The sequence below is a fragment of the Phyllostomus discolor genome, chromosome 1 (assembly GCF_004126475.2).
Source record: "Phyllostomus discolor isolate MPI-MPIP mPhyDis1 chromosome 1, mPhyDis1.pri.v3, whole genome shotgun sequence".
Lineage (NCBI taxonomy): Eukaryota > Metazoa > Chordata > Mammalia > Chiroptera > Phyllostomidae > Phyllostomus > Phyllostomus discolor.
In genome coordinates this window covers 163,729,144-163,749,940 of record NC_040903.2, presented here as the reverse complement: position 1 = coordinate 163,749,940, position 20,797 = coordinate 163,729,144, and the positions used below count along the sequence as shown (strand labels likewise).

The 20,797-nt window shown below is 45.9% G+C and overlaps 2 protein-coding genes across 7 annotated transcripts in view; both read left to right on the top strand.

Moving 5' to 3' along the window:
- Positions 1-13,234, top strand: part of MYO5C (myosin VC) — an 88,434-nt gene extending 75,200 nt beyond the window's left edge. For 2 of the 3 annotated variants that reach the window (XM_036033667.1, XM_036033663.1), the window contains exons 34-41: positions 556-654; positions 1,900-2,054; positions 4,346-4,435; positions 6,956-7,106; positions 7,732-8,014; positions 10,573-10,747; positions 11,231-11,311; positions 12,542-13,234. In XM_036033667.1, the coding sequence (XP_035889560.1) occupies positions 556-654; positions 1,900-2,054; positions 4,346-4,435; positions 6,956-7,106; positions 7,732-8,014; positions 10,573-10,747; positions 11,231-11,311; positions 12,542-12,694 (1,187 nt within the window). In that variant the 3' untranslated portion in view covers positions 12,695-13,234. Of the gene's footprint in view, positions 1-555; positions 655-1,899; positions 2,055-4,345; positions 4,436-6,955; positions 7,107-7,731; positions 8,015-9,213; positions 10,006-10,572; positions 10,748-11,230; positions 11,312-12,541 lie in introns of those variants that run through there. The other variant, XM_036033675.1, reaches the window with a different exon arrangement.
- Positions 13,235-15,200: 1,966 nt separating this feature from the next.
- GNB5 (G protein subunit beta 5) overlaps positions 15,201-20,797 on the top strand; it is a 41,247-nt gene continuing 35,650 nt past the window's right edge. The window contains exons 1-3 of one of the 4 annotated variants that reach the window (XM_036033601.1): positions 15,201-15,299; positions 15,823-15,901; positions 20,114-20,257. In XM_036033601.1, the coding sequence (XP_035889494.1) occupies positions 20,132-20,257 (126 nt within the window). In that variant the 5' untranslated portion in view covers positions 15,201-15,299; positions 15,823-15,901; positions 20,114-20,131. Of the gene's footprint in view, positions 15,300-15,822; positions 15,902-20,113; positions 20,258-20,797 lie in introns of those variants that run through there. The other 3 variants (XM_036033613.1, XM_036033596.1, XM_036033607.1) reach the window with 3 other exon arrangements.

The following is a 20,797-nucleotide window of genomic DNA, read 5'->3' as shown; positions in this document are numbered from 1 at the left end:
CTCCCCTGTGGCCTCCAGAAGGAGCACAGCTCTGCTGACAGTTTGATTGTAGCCCCATAAGGTCTGCTCTAGTGTTCTGACCTCCAGAACTGTAAGATTCAAGTTTTGTGTTGTTTTAAGTCACTGAGTTTGTGTTAACTTGTGACAGCTAGTCACATAGGACCATAGGACACTAATACAGTCCCTCAAGATCACGCAGTTTGGTGCCATGCATACCACACATTTCATGGGTCTTGCTTCCTTAACTATAACATCAGATCTTGAAGACAGGAGCTGCACTATGGGTCGCTTTCATGCCCCTGCTGTGCTGGGTGTACACCAGGCACTCATCAGGATTTCTCCAAGCAGCAGCTGTACTCATGGATATACTAGCAGATAAGGATCACTACCAGAAAGAACTCTCCAGGATTCAAGAAAGTTTTTATTTATCTGAAAGTGACAGGAGTTCATGTGCAAACCAGGCAGAATCAGGTAGAAGGAGACAGAATAGTCCCATTATAAGGCCTGTGGAAGTTGTTTTTGTGTATTTAACCGATTGTTTACCTCTGTCTACAGCCGGTGATGTGCACCTGACCTCAGGACCCAAGGAGTACCTCGGAATGCTGGAGTACAAGAGAGAAGACGAGGCCAGGCTCATTCAAAACCTCATTCTTGGTAGTAAAACCTGAAACGCTGAATTTGCTTTATCTCTTGAACTTGAACATCAGTCATTGTCACCGTCCTGGGTGGTGGCAGTCTCTTCTCCTCCTTCACTGCTTCCTGCCCTGGCCCAGGGTTTCTTAGCCTCAGCTGTGTTGACCGGATAATTCTTTTTAAGGGCTGCTGTGCATGGTAGGGTATTGAGCAGCATCCTTGCCTTCTACCCAAAGAAACCAGTAGCAACCTGTAGTCACGACAATAGAAAACATCTCCAGATATTGCCAAATGTCCCCTGGGGCTCCATTGCCCTCAGCTGAGAAGCACTGCCTAACCTCTTCCCAAGTCTAATCAGAGGGCCTGGATAGATGACACCTCTCCGCAGATTTGGGTCTCAGCACAGGATCCGCGGTGGGAGGGATTGTGGCTCCTGTGTTCTGTTCTACTTCTGCTGAGAAGTTTATTTGTGGGCAGTTGTGACTGGGGCTTCCCAGCCACAGCTCAGTTACAGGAATATCCCATGCACATGCTCAGGCGTTGGTGGTCTTGGAACTACTGGGACTCAACTCTCTCCACCATGAAAACCACATGCCTTTCCAGAGGGAAGTAGAAAAGCTGCCTCTTTGTCAGCTAGTCCCAGGATCTCAGGGCAAAAAGCCAGCATGCAGCCTTACTTCCTCTTCTTCCGAATAACCCCTCCGAGCACAGGAGCACCCCTACCCTTTCCTTTCCACCCTCACTGGTGCACAGTTTGGGGGCCTCTTCTCTGTTCCCCAGTTTTCATTCGGCCATGGGGAGGTATTTGTTTGCTTATCTTAATTTCTTCTATAAAGTTTCTCTGTTCCCTTCATCCCCGTGTGTCTCCCCACCATTCTCTTCTCTCCAAGGCCAGCGAGGCCTCCTTTGCAGGACTGTTGTGCTCCCATTTTCCAGATCCAAGGCAGGTGCACGTAATCGCTGAGATCATACTGTGCCTCATCATGGAGGCTGGGGTGGGTGCTTGGAACTGTGCTTCCTCTCTTACTCTGGAGATCTGAAATCCAGGGTCTCCACACCAGGGAGAATGTTCTTTGCAAATGAGAAGTAAGAGGAGTGGGTAGCCCTGAACATTTTTGCCAAAAGAAGAGCCAAACTGAATTCCTCACAGAGAAAGGACATCTGTATCAAGTGCAGAAAAGCAGACAACCGCTGCCCCGTAGTCAGAGGTTCCCTGGGGGAGAGCTGACCGCCAGCTGTCATTCTCGTTGATTCTTTCTGCCTCAGACTTGAAGCCCCGCGGCGTGGTGGTGAACATGATCCCCGGGCTGCCGGCCCACATCCTGTTCATGTGCGTACGCTACGCAGACTCTCTCGGTGACGCCAACATGCTCAAGTCCCTCATGAACAGCATCATCAATGGCATCAAGCAGGTGGTTAAGGTAGGAACTGCCTTTGACCTTGGCCCTTGGAATTAAAGGTACTTTAGGAACATCTGTGGGAATGACCAGATGCCCATCCTTCACCTCCAGGCTTCAGTGAACCACGTGATTCCTCAAACCAGTCTGAGGTCCAGTCAGTGAAACAGCCAGGTGGTTAGGAAAAGACAAGTTAGGTCAGGGATCCCCAACAGTGGGGATCCGCCAGCAGACCTCAGAGACGTACCTGTGAGACTACAACCTGGTAGCTACTGCCCCACCACCTCTATCCCCTTAGGGTGTCAAAGTCCCGGCTGTGAGGAGTACACGCCTGCTGATGTGTGAGGTGTGAATGGTGAGGAATGGGAAGGCCTGAAAAATTACTCATCTATCGCTCTCCCTCCTGAAACCACAGTATGCACCCTTAGTCCCTGCTCAGAAGCAGAGCTGAGCCGCGTGTTAGTGCAGAAGCAGCAACATACAGATCCAGTGCTTTCATCCCCTTCCGAATGAGAAGCAGTGTCTGATGTTGGCATATATTTGAATTTTTATTTGTGAAGGGTCCTATCTCACTTTTAGTAAAATATATGTTCTAGTAGAGTTGTGAGTAATTATATTCTATTTTAAATACACTAGGAAAAGAGGAAAACAAAAACAGTGAATGCATGAGAGTTTAGCGTAATTCTTCCCTCCTCTCCCAAAAATGTTATACCAAGAAGCCATCAGGAATCAAGAGCAGAAAATCAGCATGTGTTCAGCACTGGGCGCTTTATTGTCTTGGTCTTCACAGTCACCACCAGAGTGTTCTAGGAAGGGCCTCCCATACACTGATGTTTTCCTTGTCCGTATTTTCACGAAGTAGGTTTTCTTAGGACACACTTGTGTTGTGTCCCAGGATGCAGGCACGCAGTATTTGCCTCATCTTGCTGCCTGGAATGTTTAAATATTTAGATGCATGTCATGAGGAGTATAAACCCTTTCTCACCAGCATCTTCCGTCTCAGCTTCCCCAGAAGCTCCCTGTCCCCCACCTTTGTCGGTGCCCAGGACCTGCCCCTCTGGCTCCAAGGCACAGCACATTAAAGCAGCCCTCTCTAAGCCCCCCACACCCCCAGCCATGGTGCTTCTCCTCTACGCCCCCGACTGCCAAAAGCACTTAGACTAGTGCTCTCACTGGTTCTCCTTCTCATCCCTTGCTATCCGGATTCTACCTGTCAGTCCACAAAAAGATCACCTGTAATTCCTTTTGCTGAATCCAATGGCATTTCCGTAACTGTGATCCTCCTTAAATGGACTGAAGTGGGAGGATGGTCCTCCTAGAAAGGGGTGGACAGACAAGAGCTCAGGACCCAGGAGTATTGGAGAGAGCTCCCCCACTTCTGGGGCGGGATGAAGAGCAGCAAGCAGAGCAGACAGAGGTATAGAGATCAGAGAGGTGAAAAGGACACTGGGAACGTCCTGGGATCGGAAAGATGAGGTGGAAGGGCTTCAAAGTGATGGTGCTACCACTTCAGTCCATTTGAGGAGGATCACAGTCATGGAAATGCATTGGATTCAGCAAGAGGAATTACTGGTGATCTTTTTGTGGACTGATGGGTAGAAGCCAGATTGCAAGGGGTGAGAAGGAGAACCAGTGAGAGCACTGATTTCAGCGCTTTTGGCAGTGGAGTGGGGGGAGGTAGAGGAGAAGCACCGTGGCTGGGGGTGTGGGGGCCTGGTGAGGGCTGCTTTAATGTGCTGTGCCCTGGAGGCGGAGGGGCAGATCCTGGGCACTGACAAAGGTGGGGGACAGGGAGCCGCTGGGGAAGCTGAGACTAAAGACGGTGGTGAGAAAGGATGTATCCTCCTTGTCATGCATCTTGGTTGCTAAATATTTACATATTCCAGCTGCCCTTGTTTCCCACCATCTCCCTATCCACTATGATTTTGTAGCACAGTCTATGTGCATCTTGTGGGCTGTCTGCCACCTAGTTACGGAGTCCTGTGTGTGTTTGCCTGTCTCCCAGTCAGTGTGAACTTTGGAGGGCAAGGACGGAGGCTGACATTCCTCGGGCATTCCTGCAGTGCCTGCTTTAAGCTCCATAACAAATGGCATAACCCACACAGAAAGACTTTGCAAACCATAAACTGCCAAATAAATATGAGGGCTTATCATTATAGTACAAATTTAACAAAGGCATTCATGAATAAAAGAAGAATTCATGTTAGTGGGCAAAAGCCACTAACCAAACAGGAAAGATAAGTCTGTTCTTGGCTCAGAGGCACTAGTAATCACCAGTTCCACCTTCATATTTTATTGTTTGTTTCTTCTTTAAGGAGCATTTAGAAGACTTTGAGATGCTGTCCTTTTGGCTTTCCAACACTTGTCACTTCCTCAACTGCCTGAAGCAGTACAGTGGAGAGGAGGTAGGAGCTGGCCTGCGCTGTGCTCTGTGTGGACTGCTGCTCTGTGGCGGCCTCGGCCCGCTGTGGGGCCAGGACCTGGGACGCCCAGCTCAGGGACAGCCTCCACACCGCTGGCTTTCTCTCCTCCCTGCCGCGGGACCCACTCCCTGTTGCCAGGTAGACAGAAGTCACAAGCAGAGGACTTCTAGAAAGAGGCTTACACATTGGGCATGGTACTGAGCCTCAGTTTCCTTGAGTTTTAAATCAATGAGATGGACTAGATAATCTTTACATTTCTTTCTGGTTGTGAAATTCTGAAGTTTTTAGTATTATGACTCTAAAACACAGCCTTTAGTTCAACATGCCTGATTATTCAGAGCTGTTCTCTCCCATTGTTCCTCCAGAGTCTGTAGCTCCTTTGCCATGGTGACTGCCTCTGCAGGGCTGACACCGTGAAGGAGAGTCCCACTACAGGCGCTCGCAGAGCAAAGTTTCCTCGACCAAGTAACAAAATGGCTTTTAGGGTTTTACCACTCTCTGAAATAGTTGCACCGTCATATAGTCCCATCAATAGTGAGGTTTCCAGTGTCTCGTACCTTCACCAACACTTGGTCCTGAGAGACATACCATTTACCAGTTTCACTGGCATAAACGATACCTTGATGACTTAAGTTGAAATCACTTGATCACCAGTGAGATCAAGTATCACTTCATATGTTTATTGGTCTTTTGGGTTTCCTTCTAAACTGCTTAGTTACATCCATTTTGTAATTTTTCTTAGGGGTGATTTTTTTAGTGATTTATAGGAGAGCTGTATGTAGTGCAGGTAGATTGTGGCATGTCTTCTAATTTTTTTTAAGATTTTATTTATTTATTTTTAGGGGGAGAGGGGAGAGAGAGAGACAGAGAGAGAGAGAGAGAGAGAGAGAGAGAGAAACATCAATGTGCGGTTGCTGGGGGCTGTGGCCTGCAACCCAGGAATGTACCCTGGCTGGGAATGGAACCTGGGACACTTTGGTTCCCAGCCCGCGCTCAATCCACTGAGCTACGCCAGCCAGGGCTGCATGTCTTCTAATTTTCTTAATGGGGTCTTCGTCATACACAGTTTTTGAATTTTATGTACTTAAATCTGTCCTACCCTTTTATGTTACACGTTTTAAGAAATTTTTCTCTACTCTGAGATCATGAAGATATTTTCCTGCTCTCTTCTAAACTCTTAAGCTCAAACTTAGAATGTACTAACCTATCTAATTTATTTATGCTTACTTTCCTAACTTACTTGTGCTTTTACTTATCCAAACTTGGCGTGATTAACTATTCCACATTAATTTGTGAGGTAATGACCTCATACCTTCTTCTCCATGGCTAGCCAACTGTCCCAATGGATAGAAAGTAAAGTAAAATATAAAAGTATTCCTACTAGTACCATAGAACAGAAGGAGAAATAAGGAAAGAAGATCTAAGCTCTGACTAAAAGGAACACCAAGGTGGGGAGGGGAACAGACAGACCATCCATTTAAGACACACTGGCATCCCTGAGACACTCAAGGAGGAGGATATTATCCAACCGCGTTCATATTTTGATCCTATTTCTGCCCCCTTCAGCCAGGTACACAATGTTCTTTTTCCTGAGTGTTTTTCAATTTCTGTGTTTTTATTTCTAAAATTTTACCTCTGCCTTTTATCCTAGTGTCCCATTCTTGTCTCTATGTTTTCTTTTTCTTTTCTCTCTTTGAACACGTTAAACATGTTGCATTCGTCTGCTTAGGCTGCTGTGCACAAGATTCCACAGACTGGGTGACTTTGACAACAGAAACTCATTTCTCACAGCTCTGGAGACTTGAAGTGTCCGTGGGGCTGGTTTTGGAGAGACCTCTCTTCCCAGCTGGCAGATAGCCACTGTCTTGCTGTGCCCTCACATGGCCTTCCCTCTGTGCGTGGGGGTGGAAAGAGAGGGATTGAGCTCTTCAGTGTCTCTTTTTATAAGCACACTCGTGCTAACAGATGAGTCCCTACTCTTATGGCCTCATTTGACCTTTGTTACTTCCTTAAGGGCCCCATCTCTAAGTGCAGCCATGCTGGAGGTAAGGGCTTAAGCATATGGATTGAGAATAAGGGGAAAACATGAACATTCAGTCCATAACCCACATTTTATAGTATTTCAGGTTGGTCTGTACTCTGTAATTATAAAGTTATAAATCTCACTTATCTACTGACCTCTATAGCACTTGTTTCCTTGGCTGCTTTGCAGTTTTCTCTGTGGGCTTCCACGGGAGTGGTTTTCTACTGGGGTTTGTAGGCTCTGGGGGCACATATTTGCAGGAGGAGCAGGCAGCACAGTGACAGTCAGTCAGTCATGGAAAACAAGTGTGGCCCCAAACATCACGAACTGTTTAAACACAAATCCGACATTAAATTTTAAACTGTGGGGTTATACTAGAAGCTGACTGTACCATTGTAATACCATTAGTAGAGATTGTATTTGCATTTCCTACATGTCTATATTGTTTTAATATTTTATATGCTCAAAATCACTTTCAGGAATTCATGAAACATAACAGTCCCCATCAGAATAAGAACTGCTTGAACAATTTTGACCTGTCAGAATACAGACAGATTCTCAGTGATGTGGCTATACGAATATATCATCAGTTCATTATCGTAATGGAAAATAACATTCAGCCAATAATAGGTAAGAAAAGAATTGATAACCAAAAATATTTATAGCAATATTGAACCCCTAAGAAACAAACCAGGTGTATGGAATGTGTGGCTACACAGAATATAATTTTAAAACCAAGAAAATTTAGTGGTGTATTTGTCTACTTTTTAATTCTTTGATTGCTTGTAGCAATTACATATACAAAAGTGCCTGGTTCATAGTTTTCCTTCTGTAAGGGTGATGCATCTTGAAGGGAAAACCTTGGGAGAATTGCTACTATTTATAAGACAAATCCTGGGTCTTAGCTAAGTATTTTTGAAATCCTAAAGCCCCTCTCAAACTCATATACGATCTTCAATTTTCTGAAATTTAAATGCTTTCAGTTTTAAATGGCTCCAGACCATGAGTTATCGTGCTAACATGCTCTCTTTCCTGTGATTCTGAAAGCATAGGTGCTCCAGGTCGAACCCCCCACCCCACCCCACAGCCTGGTGCTCCCCAGTCCCTGATTCTCTTGCTTTCTCTGTCACCACTCTGTTCACTACTAACTCTGGTAGAAAAATGTCACCTCCTGAAACAGACAGAGGAGAGCCGTGAGAAGTGCCCTCTGGTTATCCTCACTGTGCATGCGAGAAAAGCTTCATCTCCCCCACAGTGCCAGGCATGCTGGAGTACGAGAGCCTGCAGGGCATCTCCGGCCTGAAGCCCACGGGCTTCCGGAAGCGGTCGTCCAGCATAGACGACACGGACGCCTACACGATGGCCTCCGTCCTGCAGCAGCTGAGCTACTTCTACAGCACCATGTGCCAGAACGGCCTGGACCCCGAGCTCGTGAGGCAGGCTGTGAAGCAGCTCTTCTTCTTGATCGGGGCGGTCACCCTGAACAGCCTCTTCCTGCGCAAGGACATGTGCTCCTGCAGAAAGGGGATGCAGATCAGGTAAAGCCCACGAGCCAGCTTACTCCAGAGATGCTGGTGGGAAAGAATGCTCCTAAAGTCCAAGGCCACTCTCCTGCCTGCCCCCCTTCCACGAGAGCTGGGGTGCAGGGGGTGTGGATACAAGGTGATTCTTAGAACCTCCGAGATGTCTGCCATCTGACGCCCCTCCTCCCGCACCTCTAGGCCATGCTACTTGACTAGTCATTGTATGTCAGTCCCACCCTCCATGGTTACCATACACTCAACCAGTATTTACTGACCAGCACCTCTGTGAGTAGCACTGCCTGCTAGAGAGCAGGAACCCAAAGCAAGGGCAGTTAGATCCCTACCCTTGAGAAGTTCAAAATAGCTAATAATTCAGGGCAACAATGATTAAGTCAGGAGCAAGTGGTACGAAAAGTGCTTCAGAAAAGAGAGATTATAATTGACAGAAAAGATAAAAAAGCCTGAGAGCTGTGTATTGAGTGATGTTAACAGGAAGAAGCCCATCCCAGGTAGGAAGCATGAAGCAAGCAAAGGCACAGTACAGCAGCGGAACTGAGTGAGGACCCCTCCTCTGGCCTCAGCAGACAGCTCTGTGTAGATGAAGCAGAGGTTCGTTTTGGGAGCAGGTAGAGCAGTGGATCCAGACTGGGAGGGTCTGGAACTCCAGGCTAAGGCATTTGGAATTCATTCTGAAGAATGGTAGTCCACAATTTTGAGGTGTGTTGGCTTCTCTTTATCTCTAAATTGAGGAAACACAGCCCCTGAGCTACTGTTTGAATTAATGCTGTCAAGTGATTAGAAAACACATGATATGGGGTAGACAATATGAGATTTTTATAGTGTGTCCAGGGATCAGATGCCTGTATGTGATATGAGCAGCCGGGGCCAGAAGGCAATGGCTATGAAGTCAGGGAAGGGACAAAGGAAGTTATTAAGCCAAGAAATAAGCGTGAAGCCTCCATACATCCTTTCACGTCAGTGAAACTCGGAGTTGGGCATCCCCACAAGCCAGACTGGCGAATTCCCGTGACACCAGGTTACGGTTTTCAGCTGTGAGGGGCATTCAGAAGGACTGGGCTTTGTGGACCTTTACCTCTCCCCTGAGAAATGAAGAGAAACCTACCCTCTGAGGTCGGTTTCAGCCCTCCTTCAAGTAAAGCCATAAACCTAAATGTGCCACCAGAGCCATTGCTAAACAACTCTCACACCATCAGTAGGTCCTCTAAGATGTGTGAACACGGGACATGAGTGACAAGGAACATGAGCAAGACACACAGGTCTAGATCCTGTAAACCAGGAGCCACGACTTGTTAGGAACCGAGCCAGGAGTGCAGCTCGCTCTGCCAGTCTGAGCCCCGCCTCCATCTCCCCCACCCCATCCACAGCTGGCCAGCCAAGCTCACCTGAGCTTCGCCTCCTGCCTTGTCCCTCTGTCTTCCACCAAACCAAGCCCTGGTGCCAAAAAGGTGGGGACCACTGCAGTGAACAGCTGCTTTCAGGACACGCAGCATCTGTTCCCACAAGTGCTCCGTGCTTCTTCCTTTCACCAGCTGTAAGCGGCCATCGGAGAAGTGATGCCCTTACAGGGAGGGAACTGTTCTGAGCAGCACGTGCATTGCAGAGGCGGCCATTCCTTCAGATGCTTATTAAGCTCCTGCTGTGCGCAAGTCCCACCAGGATTTGTGGTGGCTTTACAGTGAAAACATAAGCAACACCATAATAAAACATGGACATAAGTAGGAAATCAAGACCAAAGAAAAGAAAAAACTTTAAGCAGTGAACAGAGTAGCTTGAAAATGAGCTCTGGGCTTTCTGGCTGCCAGGACAAAAAGCAAAACACCCTCGGCTCTCTGGTCTCACCGGGTGTGGTGTGGCAGACCAGCTCCTGGGAGGACAGAAAGATTTTCCTAGTGCCTAATTCTTTTCAGTTCCTAGTCATGAGTTATAAAAGTAATATATCCTATGGAACTTTGTGTTGTTTCCACTTTTTGGCTAAATTAAATGCTGTGAACATTTGTGGACAATTATTGTGTGGACATGTTTTCAGTCCTCTTGAGTACATATCCAGACATTGAGTTGCGGGGTCACATGGTAGATTTATGTTAACACTCTGAGGAACTGCCAGACCGTTTTCCTCAGCAGCTGCACCATTTTACACTCCCACTAGCAACGTCTGAGCGTTCTCACCCTCTCATGTACCAGAGAGGGTGAGTAACTTCCCAAGCACACACAGCGGATTGGTAGGACTAAAACCCATGCTCCCTAACTCATAAACCTATGAGAAATGAAGAGAAACCTACTCTCTTAGGTAGGTTCAGCCCTGTTTCAAAAGGGAGAATAAAAAAGCCCCAGTGGACTGAAGGAAAGCCTTAGGATCCGTAGAACCATTTGTTGGACCACAAATCATGGTCCAACCCCTTATGTTACAAATAAAGAAACAGCTGGACCATGGTCCTGCTCCCCTCAGCAAACTCTGGCACCCTCTCAGGACACACCAGGGCATTCGGCACCCTCCCCTAGCAAGTTCTAAATGGATTGCCCATGGTTCTCTGCTCCTCTGGCTTTTACTCCAGGTGCAACATCAGTTACTTAGAAGAATGGCTTAAAGATAAGAATTTGCAGAACAGCTTGGCCAAGGAAACTTTGGAGCCTCTCTCTCAGGCAGCCTGGTTGCTTCAGGTCAAGAAGACCACAGACAGCGATGCCAAGGAGATCTACGAGCGCTGTACCTCACTGTCAGCTGTGCAGGTAATCAGGCTTGCTGACCGTCCGCCTGATCTTCACCCACTGGTCTTGCAACTGGTGTCCCCTTTTCTGGCCTAGCCAGCCATGGGGTGCACCTGAGTCTCTGTGTGCTTTTAGGGGGAGCATAGTGCACCCCATAGCCCACCTTCTTATCTAGTAAGCATTTACTAAATACCAACTCCTTGCCTTAAACACACAAAAGTGTGCATGACACATTCCCTCGTCACTGAACTTACGGATGTGCAGGGTGGGGGGGTAGAGGCTGGAAGTGGAGCTGTCTTACTGTCATCTGATATGTGATTTGTCTTTGCTCTCTCCTGTGCATTTTCTTTTCTTGGAAAGAAATAACACATGGTTCCCAGAGCCAAATTACAGCATAAAAATGCTACCTGTGGTTCCCAGCTGTTCCAAAACCACCAGAACCTTGTTTCAGGGACAGAGCTGTCTTTTTTCATGGCCTAACACCATCTTCTGTGTGGTTTGCAGATCATAAAGATCCTTAACTCATACACACCTATAGATGACTTCGAGAAAAGAGTGACTCCGTCCTTTGTTCGCAAAGTACAGGTGAGATCCTTAAGAATGTGCCTTTTAATTGTTAGTATGAGAAAGTGATATTTTATTAGCGTTACAGAAAGCTGGGATTAAAGTACATTCCCTAAACGTACACCCAAAAGGCACCCAGAGAAGGCAGCAGGAGTTTTCTCTGTCAGATCCCCCAGTTTCCAGAACCCATGCTAGCCCCGTGGGGAGGGAAAGCAAACACCAGGCAGGACTCACATTCTGTGATCCTTCGGCGGGTCCTGTTTCTCGTCCGTCTTCGAGTGTTGTGCGGGGGGGGGGGTGGGGGGGGGGGGGCGGGGGGGCGGGGGGGGGGCCGGACAGAAACAGAGCCCTGCATACCCATTTTCCTTATTTTAGTCCCAAAAGTTTCTTACCCCATGAATTAGGGCAGCAGTTCTCAGAGTTTGGGTTGAGGACCCCTGGGTGTCCTTGACACCCTTTTGGGGAGGTCTGCAAAATCTTCCTTTTTCCAATTGCATATCTGTATGAGGCCAACTTTTTTCTTACACTTCAGACACAATTATGCATTGCAATAGGTTGAATGCAGAAGGAGATCTGAGATCCCACCCATCATATTAAGTCAGACAGTAAAAAGATATATAAAAATATAAGAGAGTACCACTTCTCACTAATCTTTTTAGTTTTCAAAATGTAGTTATTTTTCAATAAAAATAATATGTGTTGGGTTTGTTCTTGTTATTTTAATGAACAAATACACTTTAAGTTATTGCTTTAATTACTAATATGGTAAACATCAATAGTTAGACCTATATACACAAAGGCTCTTGGAGTCCTTAATAATTTGTAAGAGTATAACGAGGTCCTAAGACTGAAAAAGTTTGCAAAACACTGAGTAGCAAGAAAGATGAGTGTGATAAAGATTTAACACTTGAGATCCACTCGTAGTTGGGCTTAGAATTATGCTGTGAGGATAGATAAGAGGAGAAAACTGACCGATGTAGTCAGTCCCTCCTGCAGGAAGTTCGCTTCTGGGGAGAAGCAGAGCAAAGCGACGTTCGTGAGAGCTGATCCGGAGGTGCCGGGCAGACCCTTCCACTTTGGAGCTGCCCTCGGAAAAAGCCCTTTGTGTTATCAGTATCGTGGGATACTGATGGGAAAGGAGTGTTTCACTAGAGATAGAGTCACGGTGTCTTCCCTCCTCCTGACTCCCAGACAGCCACAAAGCAGAATGCGCACACTTCCTCGCTCACAGTCCCCGGGTTCTCGTTTCAGGCTCTCCTGAACAGCCGAGAGGACTCCTCACAGCTGATGCTGGACACCAGATATCTCTTCCAAGTCATGTTCCCTTTCACGCCCTCCCCTCACGCTCTGGAAATGATGGAGATCCCCAGCAGTTTCAAGCTAGGCTTTCTCCATAGATTATAGCGGGGAAAAGAGAGTAAATGCACTTTTCCCTCAAAAGCTAAATGAAGGTCAGATATGAGGGATGTGGTTTATTAATTGGGACTGGATAATGCTCTACTATGATTTAAGGAAGAAAATAAGAATTCTCCCAAATGGGTCACATTTCTCTCACCTCACAGTGATGGAGCTGCCACTGGTACATTTTGTAAAAATTAACATACGCCAGCTGTGGCCTTGCCCAGCTTGGGCATCCCAGCTGGCTTTTATTAGAATTCTGGAAGGCTCACATTTTCTTCCAGGTGTCTCTTGGTTGAGACTTATCTTGTGACAGGGCTCCACTCAGAGGGGCATAAGATCCAGGGACACAGAATCTCCCAAATTTGCTGAGGCTCATGTGAAGCCTGTGCACATTTATGACACCACAGTGGAGTCCAGGGCTGAGCCTTCCGGACAGTAATCCCTTCTGGCCTCAGAGTCCTGCCCCAAGTCCCTCACCCGTGCCTGCTGGGGGTGGGGGAGGAGTCAGGTGTGGTTCACTGACTCTTTACTGAAAATGCTCCCGAATAAAAAATATTTATTATTTCAGACCCTTCTAATTTTAAAAAAGATTTTATTTATTTATTTGTAGAGAGGAGAAAGGAAAGAGAAAGAGAGGGAGAGAAACATCAATGTGTGGTTGCCTCTCACAGGCCCCTCACTGGGGACCTGGCCCACAATCCAGGCATGTGCCCTGACTGGGAACCAAACCAGCAGTCCTGTGGTTCACAGGCCCACATTCAATCCACTGAGCTACATGAGCCAGGGCTCATTTTTAAAGGAATACTCAATCTGAAGTGAATCATATGAAGTATTTTATGTATATATCTATTTAAAACCAACATGTTATCTAAGCTTAATTGCCACACTACTTACCATCTCCCCCAAAAGAACCTTTAAATTTCGTCTGCCAATATATTTGCCATCATTTTTCATTGTTTAATATCTGTCATACAATAACTTTTAAAAACTAAGTTTAGAAAGACAATGTAAAATATAGATTTAATTTAGAAAAGCACTTAATGATTTTCTCTATCTTACCAGCATTCAAATATTTTCTAAAATTTCCTTATACAAATAAGAATTGCATCCCTTTCTTCCTTTTGAGTAGTTTGTGCTTCCCAGGTTTTATGGGAACTGAGTGTTCCTTGTCTCCTCACACCTCCTCACTCCTTCCTGTCAGACCATAAAACACCATTTGAGGAGCCCTCCTAGCCTGTGGCCCCTGTGCCCTTCGCAGCACCCCAAGAATCCCAACCAGCCTTCTGTTTCTGGCAGAGTCACAGGCAATAGGTATGGTTCTGTAACACAGACATCTATCTTAGAAGTGGGAATAATGCATGATTATGAAGCAACATCACCCTGATCATATGTAATAATGTCTTTTCACATCAGTAATTTAATTTACTTCATTTAGATACATTGTATATGAAGAAATGAAAAATAGAACTTTGTAATATTTTAATCAATGAAATAAATTCCCATATGAATTGGGTCAGGTTCTCTTCATTGTTAAGTTACATTTTTCTTAAGTACACAAGTTTGTTTTCCTTAGATTTTATTTATTTATTTTTAGGGAAAGGAATGGAGAAAGAGCAGAAGAGAAATATCAATGTGTGGTTGCCTTTCATACGCCCCCAACTGGGGACCTGGCCCGAAACCCAGGCATGTGCCCTGACTGGGAACTGAACCAGTGACCCTTTGGTTCACAGGCTGGCACTCAGTCCACTGAGCTGCACCAACCAGGGCTTAAGTATATAAGTTTTAATGACTTTCTTTAAGGGTCATACAAGATGCTGGAATCTTTATACAGTCATAATATCTCATAAAACTAAGAATCCCTACGGAGGAAGTAAATGTATCCTAAGTCCTGCCTTGGGCTGCATCTCAGTGGGGCTCCCCAAGCTGTGCCAGAATGACAGCCCACTTGGGGAGAGTTGCCTGGGTTTCTGCTCTGCACCATGGCCTTCTCCGTGCCCCTTCCAGACCTTCCCTGGGCTACATGGCGTCTATCTCCCTTCCTCTTCGGCTCCCATAACCTGGGGTCGTGCCTGTGTTACAGCACTCACCCTGGGCTGTGAGCCGGTAGCTTGCCCATCTCCTCTGCCAGCCTATGCAGCCCTGGAGAACAGGTCCACATCTCACCACACATTCATTCACCTGGATGCTGGCGAGGTGGGAGAGAAGTGCAGGAGCAAAGTCCCAGTAGGGGTGGCGAGATTGGACATTGGGTCAGCCCTGGGAAGCAGTAGATCTGGTGTGGGAACAAGACAAGGGGACCTGCATCACCTCAGAGGGCACAGAACAAAGCCCAAAAAACTGATCAACAGGGTTTTGACGGCACCTGGCAGCGTGGCTGGTCAAAGGGTTCGAGGGGTGAATCTGTGACTCGAAGGGCAGTGGGTGCCCCAGCAGTGAACACAGGGCTGCGGGGTAGGGGGGCGGGGGGGTGGCAGGGACAGAGCGGCTGAGCCGAGGGTAAGGCCCCAATAAGGAGATTAGTTGTGCTGAGTCCCTTCTGCACCTCCGAGCTGGCAGCTCTAACTTCTCACCTTTCTGCTGATCGGTTCCAAGTGTTAACTCCCAGAAGGTATGTATGTGTTAAGGTAAATTAGACTGTTTCTTAAGAGCTCAGAAAAGTGTTCAGATATGCACATAGCAAGGTACTAACAGTGGTCTTTCTGTGTGGTGGGAACATCCAAATGTCCTTATTTTTCTACAGTTCACTTGCATTCCTTTTGAAATAGTACGATGTTTTGTTTTTAAAATATGTTCAGTATTGGCATCAGGGGAAGTTAATTGTCTTTAAAGCCATTTGATCAGTTTTAGAAATGGATGCAGGTAACACTCTACACGTCACCGTGAGCCTCAGAGAGCCGCGTGCGGCACTGAGGGGTCTTCGACACTGAACACTAGTCGTAGTAAGTCCGAGATGCATCCACACTGTCACAGGGATCAGTAGTCTACTCCTTCTTATTGTGTGAATGTGCCATAAATTATTTACCTTGTCTACTATTGAACATTTGGGTTTTCTAGCTCGGAGCTATTATTAATAAAGCACTATGGCATTCTTATTCTTTTGTTTTTTTGGTACCAATTTATACTCCCGACAGCAAGGAAGGAGGTCCAGTTCTCCACATCCTCGCCCACACTTCGGATTGTTGGTATCTTTCATTTCAGGAATACTAGTGGGTAAGTAGTGATGTCACAGTGTGATTTGAATTCACTTTTCTTTGATGACTAATGATGTTGAGCTTTTTACAATATGTTTATTGACCATATGGGTATCTGTATTTGTGAAGTGTTCAAATCTTTTAAGCACATTTAAGTAGTGATTTTTATTGAGATATAATGCACCTAACAAATAACTTACCATCTAATCCCAGAGCATTTCCATCGCCCCAAAAAGAAACCTCACACCCATTAAGCAGTCACTTCTCGCCCCCGACCCCACCCCCCCAGCAACCTCTAATCTGCTTACTGTCTCTGCAGGTTAGCCGATCTTGGACATGTTATATGAAGGGAAACATAGTTTGTGGCCTTTTATGTCTGGCTTATTTAACTTAATGTTTTCAGGGTTTGCCCTTGTTACAGCACACATCAGAACTGTACTCTTCTTCATTGCCAAAACACATTCTACTGTATAGACACACCACATTTTGTTTCTCCATCCATCGGCTGACAGATATTTGAACTGTTGCCACGTTTGTTTAACTACAAACATGCATGTACAAATTTTTATGTGGACATATGCTTTCAGTTGCCTTGGGTGTATACCTAGGAGTGGACTTACTGGTCTGTATGGTGACGCCTCTGTGCAACTCTCTGAGGAACCGCTGGTTTTCCACAGTGGCCGCACCACTTTACATTCCCACCAGCGTAGTGCGAGGGTTCTTATGCCCATCTGTGATTTGGCTGATGAAGCATTCATTATTTTGAAAGTAAAAACTGGAGATACCCTGTATGTCCAACAATAAGAGATCGGTTTAGTAAATGATGATACTCCATAGTGTAGAATAATTCTCAAGCTATTTCCAGAAAAACGGACAGATCTAACGTACTAACAGAACAAGTTAGGTGAAAAACAAGTAGCTGACAGCCCGTCGCTGAGGCATCAGAAAAACCTGGAAGAACCGCACCAATCTAAAGGGGAGTGAATGCGGCACAGGTGATGGGGACTTTTACTTCTGACTTTATAACTTTGGCATTAACCCTTTTTCAAAATGTGGGCTTTGGGGTCATTTTTAAACTATATATTGGTAAGTGAAACATTTCCAAAAAATTTTGTGATTGGCAAAGGACAGGTTAGGGGAAGTTTTGAGAAGGTCTATGATCTCTTTCTACAGAGCAGCTTCACATCAAGACTTGTTAAAATGGGGTGTTTTTATCTTTTTCTTGTCCGAATGCTCATTGAAGCATTTGCTCTAGCTGTGGAAAGTTCCCTCGTCATAAAAAAGGTGATTGACAATGAGTACAATAGATTATAGTAAAATTAAATCTAGCTCATGATATAAATACTAAGTGAAAAACATTTGGATATAAAAATATAAACAGTTTACATGAACAAATTGTCCTAAAAATCTATGCTTGCATACACCAAAATGTGAAAAGATGTCTCTCTGGGCAGTGGGATTATGGGTGATTCTTTTCTTCCTTACACCTTTTTGATTTTTCCAAACTTTCTACAATAACCATGTATAACACTTATGGGTTTAAAATACTATCAACTTTCAAATTTGGTTCATAGCTTGCCCATGTTTAGCCAACCAGATCCAAAATGCTAGTTGTGTGGTATGATTTGACTGAAATGACTCAAAACTTGTAGTCTCCATTAAAATATGGTGTTTTCCGAGAGTATGCAGTGACACGTGAAGGAAAAAACACAATTAAAAAACCCTAATGTCAAAACTTACATATGGTATCTAATTCTAATTTTTAAAAATGTATACACATGTTCATTAAGATATTAGAAGAAAACAAAATGCTAACAGAAGTCAATTATTTGTGAATATAGAACATCTAGGTGATTAATTTTCCTTCTGTATGTTCTTGTTTCCGATTATTTATAATGAACATAGGCAGCTCTTATAATTTAAAGAAAATCAGTTTGGGAAGGACAACATTGCCTCCATCCAGATCTGGGACATCGACTGTTTTTTCTAGCTCCCTTCCAAAGCTCCTAGCCATCCTCCTTCTCCTTCTCCACTCGGTTCCCCTCGACCTTCGTTCCCACAGTTGCCGCTGTCCAGGCCTCGTTCCCTCTTCCCTGGAACACGATCCAGTCTCCAGATCTGGCTGACATCCCTGCTGTGCCTTCTGTCTCTGACCTATTTGTGGAAGCACAAATGCTGGAATAATCCGCTTAGATGACGTTGCTCCCTTGCTGAAAAACCCATGGCTTACTTTCCTGGTGCTGTACTTGGAGTCCCCAGAATGACCTTGTGACTGGCCCCCTGGGCAGGCGTGGGCAGTGGGGGGCAACATTACCGTGCCCCCGCCACAGGCCAGGCTCTAGTGGGCAGGCTGTTCACATCCTTAAACTCACTAGAGACAAAGCAGAGCCACTTGGCGGCACGAGCTCAATGGTAAGGGCCGTGGACGCCCACTACTTACAGATTCGGGCTCCACCACTGACTTTGAACTCGTTTCGTCCCTCAGCCTTTCCTCGACTGTAACAACACGGAGGTCCTGCCTCCCTCCCAGGGTGGCTACAGGAGGTCAGGGCCAAGCACTCTGTGGTGGTTGGTAGCTGGTTCCCTTCTCGTATCTCATCCTCAAGGGACTGTCCTCTACTCCTTTGTTACTTGGAGATCCCAAGAACTACGCCAGCCACCCCTTTGCTAGAGGAGCTCCCCTTTCTCTCTCCAGCCCCACGGTGACATTCTCCTCAGAGGTATCCCCACTACCATCTGCCCCACAAAGGCATCCTTTGCAAATTTGGCTCTGTTAAAGTGTTCAGGCCAGTGCCTCAAGATGTCTGCAGACTCAGGGCATCATTTTTCTGAGCCCTGACATGGCCCGCTCTTTGGAACACCTGTTCAGTGGGCACAGCTACGATAGATGACTGCCCCCTCCCACTGTAACCTCCTGACCCTGCATCTCCGACAATGGCACCATGACCTCTCCACCTCCCAAACAGAAACCTAGGAGACACCATAGACATCTCCCTCTCCTCATCCCCACACAGTGCCAAGTCCAGCTCCTTCTCCTTCCTAAATGTGGTCCACATCCATCCCTCAGCATTGGTTTAGTTCAGGCCTTCATTGTCTCTTGCCTGAACTGTGGCCATAGGCTCCTCTCCGCTTGGTCTACAACTGCAGCCTCCCCATCCCTCCTTTCTGCTGCTGCTGCTGCTGCTATTATAGCCACTCACTGGGCAGCGAGACATCTCTGGAGCATTCACTATATTCTGGCACTCACTTGAGCTAAGTGCTTCATGCACTGTTATTTAGAATTCCCCTGACAATCCTGTGAGGTAGATTCTAAGACCCTCATTTCAGAGATCAGCAAACAAAGATTCAGAGAGGGTGAGTAACTTGCCTAAGTAGGCAGGCCGGGATCCACTCAGCCAGAGCCGGCACATTTAGTCACCAGGTGGCTCTGCTTCAAGGTGGCCCTCCCTTCAGTCACCTGGGCCTGTGGACTTCCAGGTGGACAGGCAGGGATCCTGGGTCGGTGGCTGTCACATGGTTAGTGAGTAAGAGAGATGCTGCATTCCTGGCAGCGAGCCAACCCCACATGTCCTCGGCCTCCTGGCATTGGTTGGGGTCAGGCTCTACCATTTTTGACTCCTGTTTTTACTCCAAAAGTTAACCCTAAAGGGAGCAGTTTTTTCTTTTTAAGTTTCAAATTATATTATTCATTACAATCATGCTTTCCATTTTGAAGCCCCACAGAATTAACATTATGCTGCAGGCACGGACCAGGTAGCTCAGTTGGTTAAAGCGTCATCTGCATTTGCCAAGGTCGAGCGTTCTGTCCCCAGTCAGGGCACATACAGGAATCGACCAATGAATGCACAAATAATTGGAATGATAGATCTCAGTCTCTCTCCTTCCCTCCCACCCTGCCTTCCTGTCTCTCTAAAATCAATTTTAAGGAAATATTGTGCCACAAAAATCAATTATGTCCATGTCTGCAAGCTGCCAAAATAACCAGTTAAACAAATTCAGAAAACCTATTGTCTGATGCTTTAAATAAATGTCTTGCTGGTTAAATAAATGAGTTGGTGTTGACCCAGCCCGTTGTAATGAATCAGAGGTTACAGATTAACTGCAGATACTTTATCGCACATGCAGAGGTCTGAACAACTACCATGATAAAAGGAAGATGAGCTTTAAGAAAGCTTTTCCTGTTGGTTTTCTCACACACTTACATCCCTTTCTCTCTCTCTCTCTCTTTCAGCTTCATCTTAGGTTAAAGATGTGTGATCAGACCTTTCTAGTTAATGTATTTGGCTCCTGTGACAAATGTTTCAAACAAAGGGCTCTGAGACCCGTGTTCAAGAAATCTCAACAGCTCAGCTACTGTTCAGCATGTGCAGAAATTGTGAGTGTAACTTTTTAAAAATTTAAGCAGTTACTGATCTTAAAACGATGTCTAACGTGAAAACCCTATGACAGAGAAGTTGCCATAGAATCAGTGTACACACACAAATGTTTTTGGCACAGCCAGGCTGTGTAAGGCACTATAGCATGGGAGGTTAGGGGCTTAAGGTATGGACTCTGGTCTTTGACTCCCTGGGTTCAAGTCCTAGCTCTGTTCTTTGGTAGTTGTGCACCATCTGTAAAAAAGGAACAATACCACCTATCTCATGGGTCTTCATGAGAATCAACTGAGTTTGCTTGATGAAATGTTTAAAGCAATACCAAGCACAGGCAATGCCCAATGAATGTTATAGCTAGTATTATTTTTTTAGAGCTAATGCTTTTTTCTTTGTCTTCTATTAGTCTGCTTGGCAAGCAACCAAGCTAAAAGGGACACTGGCAAATAAACAGCCTGGAAGCATCTTTGCAAAGGCCCTGTGCCAGTTGCCACTGGGAACAGTCCTGTTGAAGACTGAACCACACAGGGCCTCGGTAATGAGCA